This window comes from Clinocottus analis, unplaced genomic scaffold (assembly GCF_023055335.1).
Source record: "Clinocottus analis isolate CAN_PGR_092001 unplaced genomic scaffold, fCliAna1.0.p SCAF_3, whole genome shotgun sequence".
NCBI classification, from domain to species: Eukaryota; Metazoa; Chordata; class Actinopteri; order Perciformes; family Cottidae; genus Clinocottus; species Clinocottus analis.
This window is the reverse complement of record NW_027176042.1, coordinates 3,004,863-3,022,443: the sequence shown is the minus strand read 5'-3', so window position 1 is coordinate 3,022,443 and position 17,581 is coordinate 3,004,863. Positions and strand designations below refer to the sequence as shown.

The window sequence follows — 17,581 nt, the reverse complement described above, 5'->3', positions numbered from 1 at the left end:
TCAGACTTAAACCTTCCAAAGTGATTACACCGGTCTGGAATGTTTGGAAAAGTTTAAACTGGCGGGGGTAGAGGAGGAGATATAGGCGGCTCTTCCCTGAGACTTAAACCAATTGTGGGGAATTAGCTCAAATGGTAGAGCGCTCGCTTAGCATGCGAGAAGTAGCGGGATCGATGCCTGCATTCTCCACCTCTTTGAAAGACTTTGGCTCCTACTCTTATGTGGAAGATTTGATTGTATGAGCATTATGGGACTTCTTGCACCAGTTGAGCTGAAGACAGCAACCGCATTTTTATTCAGTTCCAGGCCATGTTTTGTGTTTTTTGGGCCTGGGAAGTTTAAAAAAGCGTTAAATAGCGGGTACTAATCACTATACGATCACGGCCACATGCTTATTTTTTAACGCAAAAACCAGCTCACACATCATTCAGCCTTTTTACAGCTGTAAATGTACTGGAATTAATAGTTATCAGAGCAGGAACTTTAAAAACTAGCATCAAGCTATGTCATTGTTCAAGAATTGTTTGAAGTTCAGGTGCAACTTCAAATGTTCAGAGTAGACGTCAGATTAGTTTTTTACAGTGTTATACAGGGACTTGTTGGACCAGGATTAACAAGCTAAAGAACTGCATGAGCTAGCCAGGAGTTGAACCCAGAATCTTTTTATCCGTAGTCAGACGCGTTATACATTGCGCCACTAGCCCTAGATTGGTCTTTTGCTGTAAATTTCATGATGTGCCAGCATTTCATGCAAACTGTTGTGAGTTTTATTTGCTGAACAGATGGAGAACTCCGGACTGGTGTTGCCGGAAAGCATCAGGCCTCACGGAGAAAACATGATTGAAGCTGTCAAGTTTGACACTGTGTGAAGTAAGACGAATGTCAGAGTACAACAAGAATAGCTTAAACAACACCAACATGCTGCCGTGACCCGGATTCGAACCAGGGTTGCTGCGACCACAACGCAGAGGACTAACCACTATACGATCACATGATTGACACAGTGCTTATTTTTTCACATAAAAGTCAGTTTACACATCATTCAGCCTTTTTACAGCTGTAAATCTACTGGAATTAATAGTTATTAGAGCAGGAACTTTAAGAGTAGTAGTAGTTCAGAGTAGACGTCAGATAAGTTTTTTACAGTGGTATACAGGGACTTGTTGGACGAGGATCAATCTGTGAACAAGCTAAAGAACTGCACGAGCTGCAGACCTGTTTCTTGTTGTTAGCGGCTGGTTCCCCCTGCGATCTTGCTTCATTTGAGAAGCTGACTGACATAATTGTGACTATCAGACACCAGCAATGAGTTTGAATGTCAGCTAGTATCCCACGTGTCTCATATTCTCGAGTACCACACTGTATTAACCCAAATGTAAACCAGTATCTCGTATTCTAGAGTACCAGGGTTGCGACACTCTAAATGGGCCAAATAAGGGTTTTAACTGAAGGGATGTGCTTAAGTGTGGGTCCACGGGGTCTGATGGTGAGCCGGGTCAGGGGGTAAGCTCCAGTGGTGGGTCTGGTTCTCAAGTGGTCTCTTGAATCCTGTCGCCCGTTTCCTTATGCTGTGCATTGACAACTTGGGGCATTTTAACACCTTTCCTGCCAGCGGAACGCTCCCCGTCAAGCAATCGAATCCTGGTCTTCCGCGTGACAAGCGTAGATACTGTCCACGATACTAAAGAGGATTGATGAACTTGGATTTTGGGTTGGTTTTTTGGGATATACAGGGAATACAAAGAATGATAGCGTGAAAATGTGAAAGCTAAATGCACATTTACTGTCCCTTCTTGTGTTACATTTCAGTTCATTCAATTTTTGTGGAACTATGCTAAGCCCTTTTAGTGCATTGTTGGTATAGTGGCTAGAAGAGCTGCCTTCTAAGCAGTTGATCAGGGTTCAATTTCCAGTCAATGAATCTCAATGATAAGTATGTCCTACACATGGTGGCTTAACATTTTAGGGTTACTTTCTTAAATAAACAAAGATTTCATTCATTGGAAAAAAAAGTCTTTGAACCACCAAAGATGTCTTGCAAATGATCAAAGTTGTGCTTTTAGAAGTGCACACCAAACATGTGTGGCTACTTGCATTGTCTGACTTATCTCCATATCCCATTTGAGTTTTACTACAGCATGGGAACAATGTGACAGTGGTTTTCCATGTGCATAATGCAGGTTCCACCGAGACTTGAACTTGGATCACTGGATTCAGAGTCCAGAGTGCTGACCATTACACCATGGAACCAAGCACTTTAGTTTGCTTGTTATGGTTGAAGGTACTTGTGATAGTTCCCAATGTTACACACTGACTTACATTTCAGTTCATTCAATTTTGTGTCATCATGCCAGGCTCTTTTTGTGCATTGGTGGTATAATAATGGTGAGCATAGCTGCCTTCCAAGCAGTTGACCTGGGTTCAATTCCCAGCCAATGCATCTCTATGATCAATATGTCCTAGACATGGTGGCTGAAGAGTTTAGGGTTACTGTCTGAAATAAACAAGGTGCTCTTAGATTGGAAAAATAGTGTACTTGGGGTCAATCATTGGGGTGTGGACGTAAGCTGAAAATGTTCCAGCCAAAGTGAGTTTTCTTGACCTGGAGAGAACGGGATTTTTAATTATTAAGCATAGAAAAAGATTACAGCACCTAGTATTCCCCCATCCAAGTACAGACCAGGTACAACTCTGCTTAGCTTCCGAGATCAGACGAGATCAGGCTCAATCGGAGTGGTGTGGCCGTAAGCTGCATAGGAAGCGGACAAGGTGAGATTTATTGACCTAGAGAGAACTGGAGCGTTAATTATTCGGCATTAAAAAAAGCTTATAGCACCTGGTATTCCCAGGAGGTCTCACACCCAAGTACTGGCCAAGCCCAACTCTGCTTAGCTTCTGAGATCGAACAAGATCAGGTGCAATCAGAGTGGTTTGGCCGTAAGCTGCATAGGAAGCGGACAAGGTGAGTTTTATTGAGCTGGAGGGAACTACAGTGTTTATTATTCAGCATTTAAAAAAGCTTATAGCAGCTGGTATTCACAGGAGGTCTCCCATCCAAGTACTGACTAGGCCCGACTCTGCTTAGGTTCTGAGATCGAACGAGATCAGGCGCAATCAGAGTGGTGTGGCCGTAAGCTACATAGGAATCGACCAAAGTGAGTTTTATTGACCTGGAGGGAACTGGAGTGTTTATTATTCGGCATTTAAAAAAGCTTATAGCTCCTGGTATTCCCAGGAGGTCTCCCACCCAAGTACTGACAAGGCCCAATTTTGCTTAGGTTCCGAGATCCAACGAGATCAGAAGCAATCAGAGTGGTGTGGCCGTAAGCTGCATAGGAAGCGGACAAGGTGAGTTTTATTGACCTGGAGCAGGATCAGGTAGCATCTTGTTGCAATGGCTGCTGGCCTACCCTGTCTTCATTGGATCCCAGTGGAGTCCACAAAGTATTGCAAAGATTGCAACTACCAAATTTCACCATAAAATTCAGTTCCAGGCCATTTTTTGTGTGAGTAGAAACAGTAGAATCACTTTTGTTTAACAAATGAATCTTGGAAGAGCAAGAGATTTCAGACTTTTCTTGCTTGAAATTAGCAATTTCTAATATCGAAATTGCATTTTGCTTGGGTTTTCAGCTCAATGGTGCACATTATGCCCATGACATGGCAGACCAAAGCACAGTGGACTGCGACGAGGATGGGATTCGAACCCACGCGTGCATAGCACAATGGATTAGCAGTCCATCGCCTTAACCACTCGGCCACCTCATCGTCTCAATGCCCTTGCGTGAAAGGTCCGATCCAGTTCACCTTCCAAACTGATTATACAGGTCTGGAATGTTTGGAAAAGTGTGACCTGGCGGGGGTAGAGGAGGAGATATAGGCGTCTCTTGCCTGAGACATAAACTACTCTTGGGGAATTAGCTCAAATGGTGGAGAGCTCGCTTAGCATGCGAGAAGTAGCGGGATTGATGTCCGCATTCTCCACATCTCTGAAAGACTTTATTTTCTGATATTGAGGGAAAACAAGTTTGTTGTTTAAAGTGTCCTCCGCTAATTGGGCATGATCAGGGAGCATCTTGTTGCAGTGGCTGCTGGCCTACCCTATCTTCATTGGTTCCCAGCGGAGTCCACAAAGTGTAGCAAAGATTGCAACTACCAAATGTCACCGTAAAATTCAGTTCCAAGCCATTTTTTTCATGGGCCTGGAAAGATTAAAAAAGCGTTAAATAGCGTGTAGGAGGTGGCTAGGCACGTTAATCAATGCCACCCTTAAGCAGAGTGGAATTAGCTCAAGTTTCTCTTCATTGTTGCGTCAGACTGTACACCAGATGTTTTACGGTTAACCCCTGACCTCTGACCTGTTGTTTTGGTTTCCACAGAAACAGAGATAGTCTTTGTAAGATGCTTCTTGTCTCATGAGAATCTGCCCGGTACAGTTAGAAACCCCACAATGTCAAGGTGTGTCTGTGGCTCTTTCTTTTGTTCTTCAAAACAGTGACGTGCAATATTTTAAAGACGACAGTATATGTGCACGATTCCTCTTATGTGCACACTGCACTCATCACTCTTCACTGCCACTCAGATCGACTGAGCTACAACACAACAAACACACATGTTGTGTGCAGAGAAATAGTGTTTCCCATGTGTAGAATTCATTTGTAGTTTATATGCAGTACTCAGATTTCACAATACATTTACAAACATATCTATTATCAATCTCATTAGTGGTGATGGTGGCTTACTGCACAAATTATCATAAAAGAAAACAAACTGATAATCTTGTGGATAAGTGCAGACCCTTTTTACATTTGGACGTGACTCATTTCATAAATCTCCATGTAATGTGCATTGAGCAACTGACCACATGTCAAAGTAATCTGAGCCAGCCCTCTTTATTAGCACTTACATGTTACCTGAAACCCCAACACGTTGCTCCGGAGTGACCAGTAGAGGGCGCCAGCGGACTGTCTGTAATACTTACAGAATATTGGTTGAGTAGCACATTCACAGATACGTTTATCTCATCATTTCATTTTGATATCTTGTAATGACTCTCAAATGTTTAAAGTAAAAACACAAATGTGCCTTGTAATTATTTTCTTTGTATTTCATTTATGTTCATTTTTAAATAAGCTATAGCAGTATTATGAACATGATAATAATGATATTAATTAATTAAGTTCCCACATTGTTTCCCTCTTATATATTGAGGTCACATCTTGTTCCCTTGCACCGACATGTCATCACCTTCGGTTCTGGTACACAATCAGTAAAGATTATTCTTTATGAGTTCATTTGAATACAATTGGGAAGAATTATACCACACATTGCTGGATGTTCCTCCATTTTAACATGTTATGTTACAAATATCAATAATTAACAATAATAACAGTATAGCCTTCGAGTCAAATGGAAATCAAAAATATAGAATATATATATTTTTTCATGCATTTAATATCAGAAATATTATGATATTGTTTCTAATATATATATATATATGTATGTAAAGACATATCTAGAAAGACATTGAGTAAATAAACGGTATAAATACTGTACATCCAGGTTACATGAACATACTGTATTCTATGTGACAAATTAAATTTGCGGACCTTCTTCAGGACGTTCCGCACCAACTTCTCTGCTGCAGGGTGCTACCTATTGCCGACCCCACCAGACGCAAGGGAAGGCTGTCTGGTGCTTTATCACTCCTGACAGACATAAAGGTTTTACAATCCTGCAGCAAACAGGCTGTCAGTCTCAATCCGAGTCGCTGTCCTCATCCCTCTGCCAGTATCTTCTGAAGGATCTGAGGCCTGACGTGGAGGACGCAAACTCTTTGTAGTCCTCTTCTCTGGTCCTCTTGGAGAACAATCCGAGGCCTGACGTGGAGGGAGCAGACTCTTCTGACGTCTGGGGGCACCGCGTCATCTTCATCTTCTTCTTTCACCTCCTCCTTTTCTACCACTTCTTCATCTTCTTCTTCCTCCTCTTCGTCTGCTTCCTCTTCTTGTGAAAAGGAGCCGTATGCGGAATCTTTGCTCTCTCAGTCTTCCTCGTCTTCCTCGTCGTCCCACCTACAAACTACAAATGTTTCGTTGCTGCTGCTGTAAAGTGATCAAACTGCTGTAAAGTGATGAAACTTCTGTATTTGATATTCTCTCTGTGGTGTTGAACTGCAGCTTCAGCCCTCATTCTTATATTTTACTTCAGTTAAAGAAGATTTATTGAAAGAGTTAAACTGGACGAGCTCTTCAGTCTGAGTCATGATTCTTTCTTTTTAATCAATTATTTTGTTCCAGTACAATAAAACACTATCAAGTTATGTTTCATAAACTGTTGTCTGCATATTCTTATGATCAGATTATAATCTGCATATAAACAAAAACAGTATGAAGGGATATGAGACACATATATATGACACACATCGTTAGTGGGATAACGTATTTAATTCAGCATGTTTCAAACTGAACAAACAGTCGATGTGATGATCCTGCAGACAGACAGGAGGAGACAGAGACTGTGCTCACCTCTCTTTTGAGTCTTTTGCTCAAGTTTTATGTCTCATTAAACATTATTATAATCAAAACATAATCAAATGCAAAAACTCAAAAAAAAATTCATGTTAATTCACAATATGCAGGTAATAGTCTGCTTTCATATCAAAGAAAATAAATCAAGACACATAACGTTTATGATACACTTGATAAAATCTTTATTGTATTAAATGTTGAAAGCATCAACACAAGCAGGAAGACGTTCATGTAGAAACATGTCATGAGAGAAAGAGAACCAGAGAGAGAGTTACAGAGTGAGACTGAGAGCAGTAGCAGACTGGAACCAGTAGCAGAGTCCCAGTGAGGCAGCTCAGGACTGGGAACACTGGTCTCTCCTCAGTGTCTCTGAGAGCGGAGTCTGGGAGCCCTGGCTGGCCTCACAGGTCACAGAGCCCACCTTCCTCCACTGGTCTGCAGGGAGCCTCAGGGTGCTGCTCCAGCTGTAGCGGCCGTCCTTCTCCAGCACCCCGAGGCTGCTGCTCTCCTCCCAGCTGCTGCTGCTGCTGATGCTGCTGCTGCTGCTGCCGTCCACCTTCCAGGCCAGACTCCAGTCTGAGGGGAAGCCCTTGTTGGCCAGGCACATGAGCGTGGCCTTCCCCTGCTGCAGCTCCTCAATGGAGGGGGGCAGCACCGTCAGGGTGGGACGGACATCACCTAGGAGACACCAATCAGCTTAGAGGACGGGGACCACACAGCTGTCAATCAAGCACCACGTGGACACCTTTACTGTGAGAGAGTTGGTTTTCTCCTTTAAGGAGTTTCTGCCAGATGTTTGTTCTGCTCCACCAGTCACTCACTCACACATTGTTTCACTTCCCTTTAAGAAGCCTCTCATGCAGATCAGCACAGAGAGAATCATCGTACAGAACCACCAGAAATATATCAAACTACACTGAGATGAAACACCAAGACGTGGCCCAATATTACAACTGCATCACTGAAAACCTTAAAGAAACATTACTTTTGAATGTTTAGTCAGAAGTTTCTGATGTGGATGTCAGTCGAGATTCAAAAGTGTTTAAAATATTTACAAAATTTGCAACACTATTTGACACAATGTAGAAGATTTTACACATCATGAAATACCATCTTCATCTTTACTCTGTTCAATTTGATTTGAATCCTAATTTTTTATTAGGGTTTAAAATTAAATATTATTCTCGTTATTTAAAAAAAAAAAGAATTCAAGTTTTATCTGTTTTAAATTTAAAGTTGTTTAAATTTTAGGACGACATGAACGTGTAAAGACAAGTTTAGTGAAGCTGCTCTGAGTTAGTCTCCATGATAAAGGTGGAGATATAAAAACACTAAACATATTTTAAATATAAACAAAGTATTTTATCTGCCTCAAACATCCTCAAACTGAATTTTTAAACACAACTTTACAAATTAATATTGAGTAATTTAGTGCAGCAACTTACTTCCAACATCCAGTCTGGTTCCTCCACCAAAAGTCCACCACAGTGACACAAAGTCATTGAGCCGCCGTACAAAAACCGTCTCTCTGACTCTGACTGACTGAACTACATCTACAAGCACTCAAGAAACTACTTCACCATTAAAGTTGGAGGAAATGATTTATTCTCCAGTTTAAAGTTTGACTTTTGTAACAACATGTTTCTTTACTTTCTGTTGCTGAAGTGAACTTTGTTTCTTTGTGCAACATTTTTGACGAAAACGTTGTCTATAAAAATAAAAATAAAACTATTTTTCCTAAATTGTTGAATATAATAATGAATACAAAGACAGTTGACTTGTGAAATAATAAAAATGGTAAACATTTGACTTACTTCCAACATTCAGTCTGGTTCCTCCACCGAACGTGTACCACAGTGACACAAAGTCATTGAGCCGCCGTACAAAAACCTCTCAGTGTAGAGAGACACGGCTCTCTGACTCTGACACCAACAAACTCACCAAACTCAGTCACAGTTTACACACTTCATGTAAGAACTGGTCCAGATGTTTAAACCTGAGTCAGTAATGATACATATGAATTTAACAATGAATCCACTAAATATTAGACATCCATGAGCAACATGTTTTGAATCATAATTTTCGTATTGTTTACTTTACAGGGACAAATACACACTGACCAACAGTAAAACTGTAAGTGAGCCAAAGAGGCTAATTTTCATCTGCTGCCCCTGGCCAGTTTTTATTTACAATAACACAAAACTAATTCATTCAATATGTATTCATATAAAACACTATAGGCACTTAATACATAAACACCAAACAAGACAAATATACATTTACACTGAATAGACAGGCAGGACAAACAGCACATTAATGTTTGCACATCCGATGGGCAACAAGCCATTCCCTGAGGCCGTGTTTGAACTTTTTGTATGTTTTTTTTGTTCGTATGTTTGATGGAAGAGCATTCAATGAGTTTGCTGATTTAATGGAAATATATTCCTAAAGACAAACATGTATTCCTGCCAATTGTTAATAATAGTGTTTGTGGTACACTATAATAAATAAATAGTCATTTTGTTTAAATTCATCCAGTGATGTTGATTTGTGTTTTAGTGAATCAGGAGGATTTTACAAAACATTCTTGAATAAAATGTTTTCTTCAAAATGTATTTGTCAAATGTTAGACATCTATGAGAAATATTAACTTGTCTTCAGTAAAACTAATTGATGATGCATCAAGATATTCCTGAAGAAAAACATTTATTCCTGCTATATGTAAATAATGGTTATAAATGCATGTTTCTTGTACACTATAATACATAAATAAACAATATTTGCTTAAATTTGGCCCACAACGAGAATGAATTGTGTGGTAGTGAATTAGGAGGATTTTACAAAACATTCTAAAATAAAATGTTTCCTCTAAACTCAAACTAAAGACTGAAATGAGCTCTGACACATTCCTGATCAATACTCTGATGAAGTGATTGATCCATTGATCATCAGCATCATCAGAGTCATCAAGTCCCTGTTGGAGTCCGTCAGAGCATTTCCATAGAGAGCCACTTTGCATCAGCAGCACCATGCTCCAGTGCTCTGGGAGACTTTATAGTCCTGAGAGTTGGACACTGGATGACTGACAGCTGTCCTTCATCACAGCAGAAGACACAGAAATCCTCCTCATCAAAAACATGACTTTGATCTGCGTCCTCATGTGGACTCTCCTCTGCTGCTGCTTCACAGGTAAAGTCCAGAGAATCAAACTCCTCTCCTCTATGAACATCGTCCCTCTGAAGTGAAGCCGACTAAACCGTGACGCTGCTTTATGTCTTTGTCTCTGTGTCCTCAGAGTCCAGAGGACAGGTCACAGTGACTCAGCCTGGAGCAGTGAGCTCTGCTGTGGGAGGCTCCGTCTCCATCTCGTGTCACACCAGTCAGAACGTTTATATTTGGAGCAACTATCACTTATTAGCCTGGTACCAACAGAGAGATGGAGAAGCTCCTAAACTGCTTATTTATCGTGCTAGCACTCGACAATCAGGGATTCCAGCTCGTTTTACAGGCAGTGGATCAAACTCTGACTTCACTCTGACCATCAGTGGAGTCCAGACTGAAGATGCAGCAGTTTACTACTGTCAGAGTTTTCATTCCATCAACAGTCAGGATGTGTTCACACAGTGAAAAAGCGTCGTACAAAAACCTCCCTCAGTCAGACTGAACAGAAACTGAACTGACTGCTGCAACTGGAAGCTACTGAAGAGACTGATACACTTCACTGAAGACACACACACACACACACACACACACACACACACACACACACACACACACACACACACACACACACACACACTATTCACAATAAAATGCACTAACATCTCAGACTTCTCATCTCAGAGTCACACATCATTAAATCAGTTTATTTGCAGATGACAGACTTTTATACATTATAAAATCTTCATTCCTTTTTTCAGTCCCTTGAGTTGATAAATAATCGAAGCAGGTTTTCTCTCCACACTCACTCTTCTAGTATATGAACATCAAAGTTGAATCTAGAAATTGGAGTTCACATCTCACGTATTTAAAATATTTAACAGAAGTAAATCCTCTGACAGAGAAATAAAAGACACACATTTAAATAGTTAATCCAAATTATGAAAAATATTTTCTCAACTTTGCAGAATATTCTTATTTGTGTAGCCTACTAAATTATACTGATGCTTTAATATATAATGGACATTAATTAATTATCTTTATAGTGCTCAAAGATTTGAACAATATCTGAAAAAAATTCCATTTCACAACTATAGTGGCTGATCTACGTGTCTGCCACTATAAAAGAGTCCAGCCGTTTGTATATCTTTGGGTTATTTCCCGTTTAATAATAAACTGATGACGGTTACATGTTGTTATTTTGACTTCCAGGCCTGTTTCCGAAGTAATTTGGTTTAGTTGTAAAAACCGTCTGATCTTCCCATCACCCATGACTCATCAATCTATTTATGGTAGTACTGGTTTTATCACAATAAAACACACATTACCACAATAAAATACAGACCCGTGACTAATGGCTCCTTTAACAACTAATGCCCTGGCAGTTTTATTGGAAGTACTTTGTGTTAAAATAATAGACCTCATCAAACCCATTGTGGTCCAGCGGTGATGCACCGTGGCACAACACATTAAACTATTTTTTTTTACATTCATGACAAGGACAAGGTTTTCTATTAGACTTGTGATTTCATATATGTAGCCCCCTCTTTCGCGATGCTGTTCTAAACAGGGGCCTCACATGTACCCCTGTTGCATGGGAGGTTTGTTGGATAGGGTCTACTTGAAATTTCACTATACTGTAATATGAGCTAAACTCCAATGCAGGTAAACTATTATACCTGTAGCCCGGATCAAACCACTGAGTTCCTTGGGTAATTCTAACTTTCGGTGCACACATGAAAGTCATACACACACACACTGAATAAGGCTACATGGACATTTATTCTCACTACCCACCAACACACAGAGAGTACCCAGAAGCCCCACTTATTCCCAGCTATAGTCCGTTCCAGGGTGCCCTTTGTTGGCGCGCTTGTTAGAGCTCATGTGTCAGGAGGTTTTTTTTACTCATGGGTCCCAGATCAATCGGCACAGTCACTAACCCCTGCGATCCCGGCAGAGCGATTCTAGCAGGAGCCTTCGGCCTACCTCCTGGTTCCTCGACTGCAGCGCCGTTTTTGGCAAACCCTCCCAGCTGATGGCCGCTAGCTGGTTAGTCGCTCACAGGTCCCACGATCGCTTGTGCGCTGCAACCACTCGCCGGCAATCACCGCAGCGCCCCAGACTATGCCTACAATACACTCCCTCCTGAACCTCCAGTGTAGCTGCTACTCCGTTCCCGTCATCAAGCCGTGGCTTCACAAACAATCACACCTCTCAAACTCTTCCACGATCACCCTCTTTATCCTCTCCTTGTGATTCGTAGGTCCTCCCCCGAACACCTATAATAGCAAGGCGCTACATATAAAACCAAGAAAGTTGCTTATTTGTTAAAAAGTCCAAGTGACAAAGTATGTGTGAGAAAGGTCACCCATGACCTGAAACAGAGAAGGAATGATCATTAAAGTTTATTGAGGCAAAGATACTTTCATTGAACTCATATGAAGTCTTTTTATCTGTCTCTACATGAGCCCTGAGACAAACCTGTCCAGGTGAACTCTGCCTTCACCCAACGTCAGCTGATCGGCTCCAGCGCCCCGCGACCCCTTAAGAGGAGAAGCGGTTTGGAGAATGGAATATTAGTTCATGTGCTGTATATATCGTTTAATTCATAAACAATGTTGTTATGAGTTATGACAGGACTTGACACTGCGTGTGGTTTATGGCAGTTGGTTGTTGAGTCCTTATTTCTGTTTCATACTTTGATCATTTCTAGAAAGGATTGTGTTCCAGAAACACAGATATTTTGAATTTGGACTAATTACTGGAATGTTTATTTATTCTAATAAGTATTCTGTGTTTCTGTGTCGTATCAAGGACACTGATACCAACAGACAAAGGACTTCATACACAGAGAAGTTTAAAGATACAGTAAGATCTTTACTTGAAGGCTCAATACACAGGTAAGCAGACAAAAAAGCAAATGTATGGAATAAAAGAACTCACGTCTGATATTCAGAAAAGATAAACTGGCAGAGGTAAAGGATGAAACTGATTCAAGTTTTTCATCATGAAACCAAATGCACGTATCCTTTTTTGATTCCAGACACAATAATTGTGTGTCTGGAATTTAAATATCAACGATAATACCCATTGGAGACGTGACAAATACTATTCAGTTAATAAGATTTTAATAATTAAACACAATCAACATCAACCAAACCGCCAATGTAAACCATCAAAGGTTCTTTATTCCTCAACACTTCATATCAGATGCTTTAAACAGAGCGAGCCGTCACCAGTGAGGAGGAACCACCCTGACGTGTTGAGGACAGCTACACTTCACTGACTCTGTGTGTTTGCATATGTGTCCTGCCTCTCTGCTGCCAGCCGTTAAGAGGCCAGTGTTGATCAGTGGCTGTCCAGGCCTTTCAGAGACACTGACACGCCGGCAGCACGATGATGATGTCACTGACTCTACTGCTGAGCACCCTGGGGCTCCTTGTTCAGGGTGAGACTCTCTTGTGAACACGTTGGTTCCCCAGCACCATGTTCTGCTGTGATGGAGAACCACTGGAACAAGCAGCATTGACCTTCTTCCATCTGTTCTCCGGGTTAAAGAAATGAGACTCTTCTGTTGGGATGTTGATCATCTTTCTCCAAACTGGATTTGTCTCAATAACCCTTCTGCTCTTCTTCATGTTTTCAGATTCATCAGGAGAAATCCTCCTGACTCAGTCTCCTGGATCTCAGTCTGTTGCTCCAGGACAGACTGTCTCCATCACATGTAAAACTAGTGTTGCTGTTGGCTGGCTGCAGTGGTACCTTCAGAAACAAGGAGAAGCTCCTAAACTTTTGATTTATGCAGCAACAAATCTTCAGTCTGGAGTTTCAAATCGTTTCAGTGGAAGTGGATCTGGAACTGACTTCACTTTGACCATCAGTGGAGTTCAGACTGAAGATGCAGGAGATTATTATTGTCAGCAGGGTGACAGCTTCCCGTTCACACAGTGATACACCGTCGTACAAAAACCTCCTCAGCTAAAGAGGAACTGATGTGACTCAACAGCTGCATAGACATTTAAACACAAGATGTTTTATAACCATTCATTAATTTCAGACCAGCATGAAAGCATTCAGCATATTCTCATTCATAACGTTCTAGATATCGAAATCTAAAATTAACTCAGTCTCTGTGGATTAAATATATCCTCTGTTGCAATGATAGTAAACCACATATTTAAACAGTTATTATTTTGTATTATACATGGAGACAGATTAATAGAACAGCAGGCCTTTGTATTTTAATAGAATATGTTGTGTGTAAAAAAAATGGCCATGTGTCAAGTCTTTTCGTGGAGTTTTACTTTCTCTATGAATATTATTTTGTGTAAATTCTTAAAATATCCTTATTATATATGACTTTACGGAGATAATACCCTGCTTTTTACATCTAATTCCTTAAATGATGTTTTACTTAAACACAACATGGATCTTCAAAGATAAACACAAGTGATATCAGAGAGCTTTGGGATTCAACATTGAAATGATCCTCCAATGTGTATTGTTATGAAAGTGAAGTGATATTGATGAACTGGAACAATATTAAAGGAATATCTACAAACTTAAACCTATTAAAAAAGAATCTGGATGTACCATGATGCAGTGTATCAGGTCCTGGTAAAACATGATGCAGTCTACACAATGTACACAAGAGAAGCAAGTGCTCAGATTTTTGTTTGCAGAATCTTTTGTTTTTTATTTGCACTTTTCATTTCACACAAGTGCTCATTGAATGAATGGAACTTGATTCATAAGAAAATAATGCATTTATTTTTGACCTAGCGCTGTGCTTCGGCGGCAACATTTTTTACACCTACCACACCCTGTTTGCCTCAGTAGCCGCCGGTCGCATGCAACAATTCAATCAGGGCACCTATTGGGGCTCACTTGACTCCGATACTTATTGCAGAGTCTTCGCAGCTCGCCGTTCCTTAAACGGTGAGCTCTGTGGTGCACTGTCCCTGCCTTTTTGTTCATCAAATGGTCTGAAAATAATGGGGTTGTTTAAACCTATGCTCTTCATGATTATAAGTAATTTGAAGTAATTTGATTGAATTATGAGTGAGTTATTTAATTTAATAATGTTTGTTGTCGTCTGGGGTCAAAATGACCCCTCAGCACAAAGTGGAGCAATGGGGCAACTTGTCCCCAATACTGCTTTCCAAAACATCTTTGATCTTGGATGTTTGATGTGTGTGGTCAAGTAATGGTTATGACAACAACATCAACAACAAACAGGTCTTTTCCCACAGGTGTTGGGCCTTTCCCATTTTAGAGAGAGACGGGCAGCATTAGGAGGCAGAAGTTTTTTACTGCACAGGAGGAACTAACTACTATGTTGTGGAAAATAATGACCAGGAGGACAATGTTGAACATCATGGGGAGGATTCAGGGTCAGAAGAGAAGGAAACTAATGATGAGGTAATAGATCCAACATGCGACCACACAATCCAACATGCGACCACACGATCCAACATGCAACCACACGATCCAACATGCGACCACACGATCCAACATGCGACCACCTGAACCAACGTGCGACCACACAATCCAACATGCGACCACCTAATCCAACATGTGACCACTTAATCCAACATGCGACCACCTGATCCAACATGTGACCACTTAATCCAACATGCGACCACACGATTCAACATGCGACCACACGATCCAACATGCGACCACATGGTACTTCTTCCTCTGAAGAAGCCCACATCACATGCTGCAAAAATGGAAGTTATGAAGTGAAAGAGCATGAGGAACATGGTGATGAGTTAGTGAAGAAACTTGAGGAACATGTTGATGAGGTAGTGAAAAAACATGGTGATGAGGTAGTGAAGGAACATGGTGATGAGGTAGTGAAGGAACATGGTGATGAGGTAGTGAAGGAACATGGTGATGAGGTAGTGAAGGAACATGGTGATGAGGTAGTGAAGGAACATGAGGAACATGGTGATGTGGTAGTGAAGGAACATGGTGATGAGGTAGTGAAGGAACATGAGGAACATGGTGATCACTTGTGACAACTTCTTTACTTCACATGCCCTCGGCCTGCAGCTGCTGAAAAGGAAGCTGTCCATGGTGGGGACAGTACTGATAACTGAGCTGAGCTTCCTCCTGCACTAGTGTCAAAAACAGACGAGGCTCGGTTCTCAGCCAAGTTTGCCTTCACCGAGAGCCATGCTCTGGTGCCCTATCACCCCAAAAAACAGAAGTGTTCTTCTGATGATTGCCAGATTGGATATGGAGATGCAGCAGGTCTGCTCAGCCCCACATCTGCAGCAGCTGCCCCTCTGGCCCATCACTCAGAAGGAGGAGGGGCTTATTCTGCCCTCGCCAAAGTGATCTCAAAACATGGAAAATGTGCCAAAAATGCAATCTGCAAAGATCACATCATTACTGTCTGCCTCGCATGCCACTAATGGCACATTTCAACATTTTTTATTCTGAAAATATAGTTTCGAGATGTCTTGGAAAAGACTATTGACATGTTTTATATGTCAGGTAATGAGTTGAATAAAAAGTTGAAACATGGAGGTGGGTGATAATTTAAACTTTATGCTTTACAAACAGTCAAATCAGATGGGGTCATTTTGACCCCAGAGGACAGCAGGTGTGATTATGTGCTGCCATTAGGAAAATTTAAGTATTTAAAAAACATTATCCTCACTAAACTTTGACATATACCAGTCTGTGATGATCTATCAACACACAAGACTCTGTCAACTGTCATCAGAATAATTGATCATTTTATTTCGTTTTTTATTCATAAACAAGGTAAAAAGTTCATGTAAATGAGGTCCCAATGGCCTTAAATTTAAAATGGAATAAAGAAATGATGTCACTGTATTTGAATGAAGCTGTTATTAAGGTGTAACACAGAATTTAGGGAAGTATCCACTTTAAATTCTTTAAATAACAGTCAAACCAGACGGGGTCATTTTGACCCCAGAAGACAGCAGGTGTAATTATTTGCCGCCATTAGAAAAATTGAAGGGTTTTAAAAACAACATCTGCACTAAACTTTGACGTGGAAAATTTGCCAAAATAATAAATTGAATAGTCAAATAATATAAGGTCAAAATAATTAATTGGTTTCATTTAATTTCCACTCATAAAAAGGCTATACTTTTTTATAAACAAGTTATATTGGCCCTAAATTCCAAAAAGAAAGATACAAATGTGTGGTAAAGGGTTGGGCTGACGTAAGACTAAAGGTGTAAAATAGAATTGATTGACAGAACCAGGTGGGGTCACTTTGACCCCAGAGGACAGCAGGTGTATGGCCAACGGAAAGACATTACAAGGGTTAAGGTAACAGCCATCCACCCAGACTTCTGGCACCTGCTTTCGTCGTTCTCTGGAAGGGTAAGTATTATTTCATCATACAATTCGTACGCCCAAGCCATCCACCTCTCCGCCTGAACTCGTTCTTCAGCCCGTACGAGCCCATCTGCGACTATCTTAACCCCAAATCAACCAGCCAACGTCCGGACAAGACCCACTCTTTATAACAGACACTGGATTAAGGAGCCACCCGAGCCTGGTTTCACCACCACCTTTGCCGGATCCTATCGAGATCCGGAATACACCCGGATTATACTCGGATGAGACAGAGACTGTGCTCACCTCTCTTTTGAGTCTTTTAACATCTCATTAAACATCATAATCAAAACATAATCAAATGTAAAAACCCAAAATAAAATTCATGTTATGTCACAATATGCAGATGACAGCCTGCTTTTCATATCAAAGAAAAGAAGTCAAGACACGTAACTTTTACAATACACTTGATGAAATCTTTATAGTATTAAATGTTGAAAGCATCAACACAAGCAGGAAGACGTTCATGTAGAAACATGTCATGAGAGAAAGAGAACCAGAGAGAG

The 17,581-nt window shown here is 40.8% G+C and overlaps 3 non-coding genes, 3 pseudogenes and 1 gene segment (V, D, J or C); 1 reads left to right on the top strand and 6 right to left on the bottom strand.

Annotated features, from left to right (window-relative positions):
- Positions 1-2,178: 2,178 nt before the first annotated feature.
- On the bottom strand, positions 2,179-2,250 carry trnaq-cug (transfer RNA glutamine (anticodon CUG)). The gene has a single exon. It is a non-coding gene; the product is annotated as a tRNA-Gln (tRNA).
- Positions 2,251-2,365: 115 nt separating this feature from the next.
- On the top strand, positions 2,366-2,440 carry trnag-ucc (transfer RNA glycine (anticodon UCC)). The gene has a single exon. It is a non-coding gene; the product is annotated as a tRNA-Gly (tRNA).
- A 384-nt stretch (positions 2,441-2,824) lies between these two features.
- On the bottom strand, positions 2,825-2,943 carry LOC137797329 (5S ribosomal RNA; annotated as a pseudogene).
- A 74-nt stretch (positions 2,944-3,017) lies between these two features.
- Positions 3,018-3,136, bottom strand: LOC137797629 (5S ribosomal RNA; annotated as a pseudogene).
- Positions 3,137-3,210: 74 nt separating this feature from the next.
- Positions 3,211-3,329, bottom strand: LOC137797786 (5S ribosomal RNA; annotated as a pseudogene).
- A 357-nt stretch (positions 3,330-3,686) lies between these two features.
- On the bottom strand, positions 3,687-3,768 carry trnas-gcu (transfer RNA serine (anticodon GCU)). Its single transcript has one exon. It is a non-coding gene; the product is annotated as a tRNA-Ser (tRNA).
- Positions 3,769-6,688: 2,920 nt separating this feature from the next.
- LOC137796031 (Ig kappa-b4 chain C region-like) lies at positions 6,689-17,145 on the bottom strand. The segment is given in 3 exon segments: positions 6,689-7,208; positions 8,345-8,422; positions 17,106-17,145. Coding segments are annotated over 3 exon segments (462 nt in total).
- Positions 17,146-17,581: the final 436 nt, after the last annotated feature.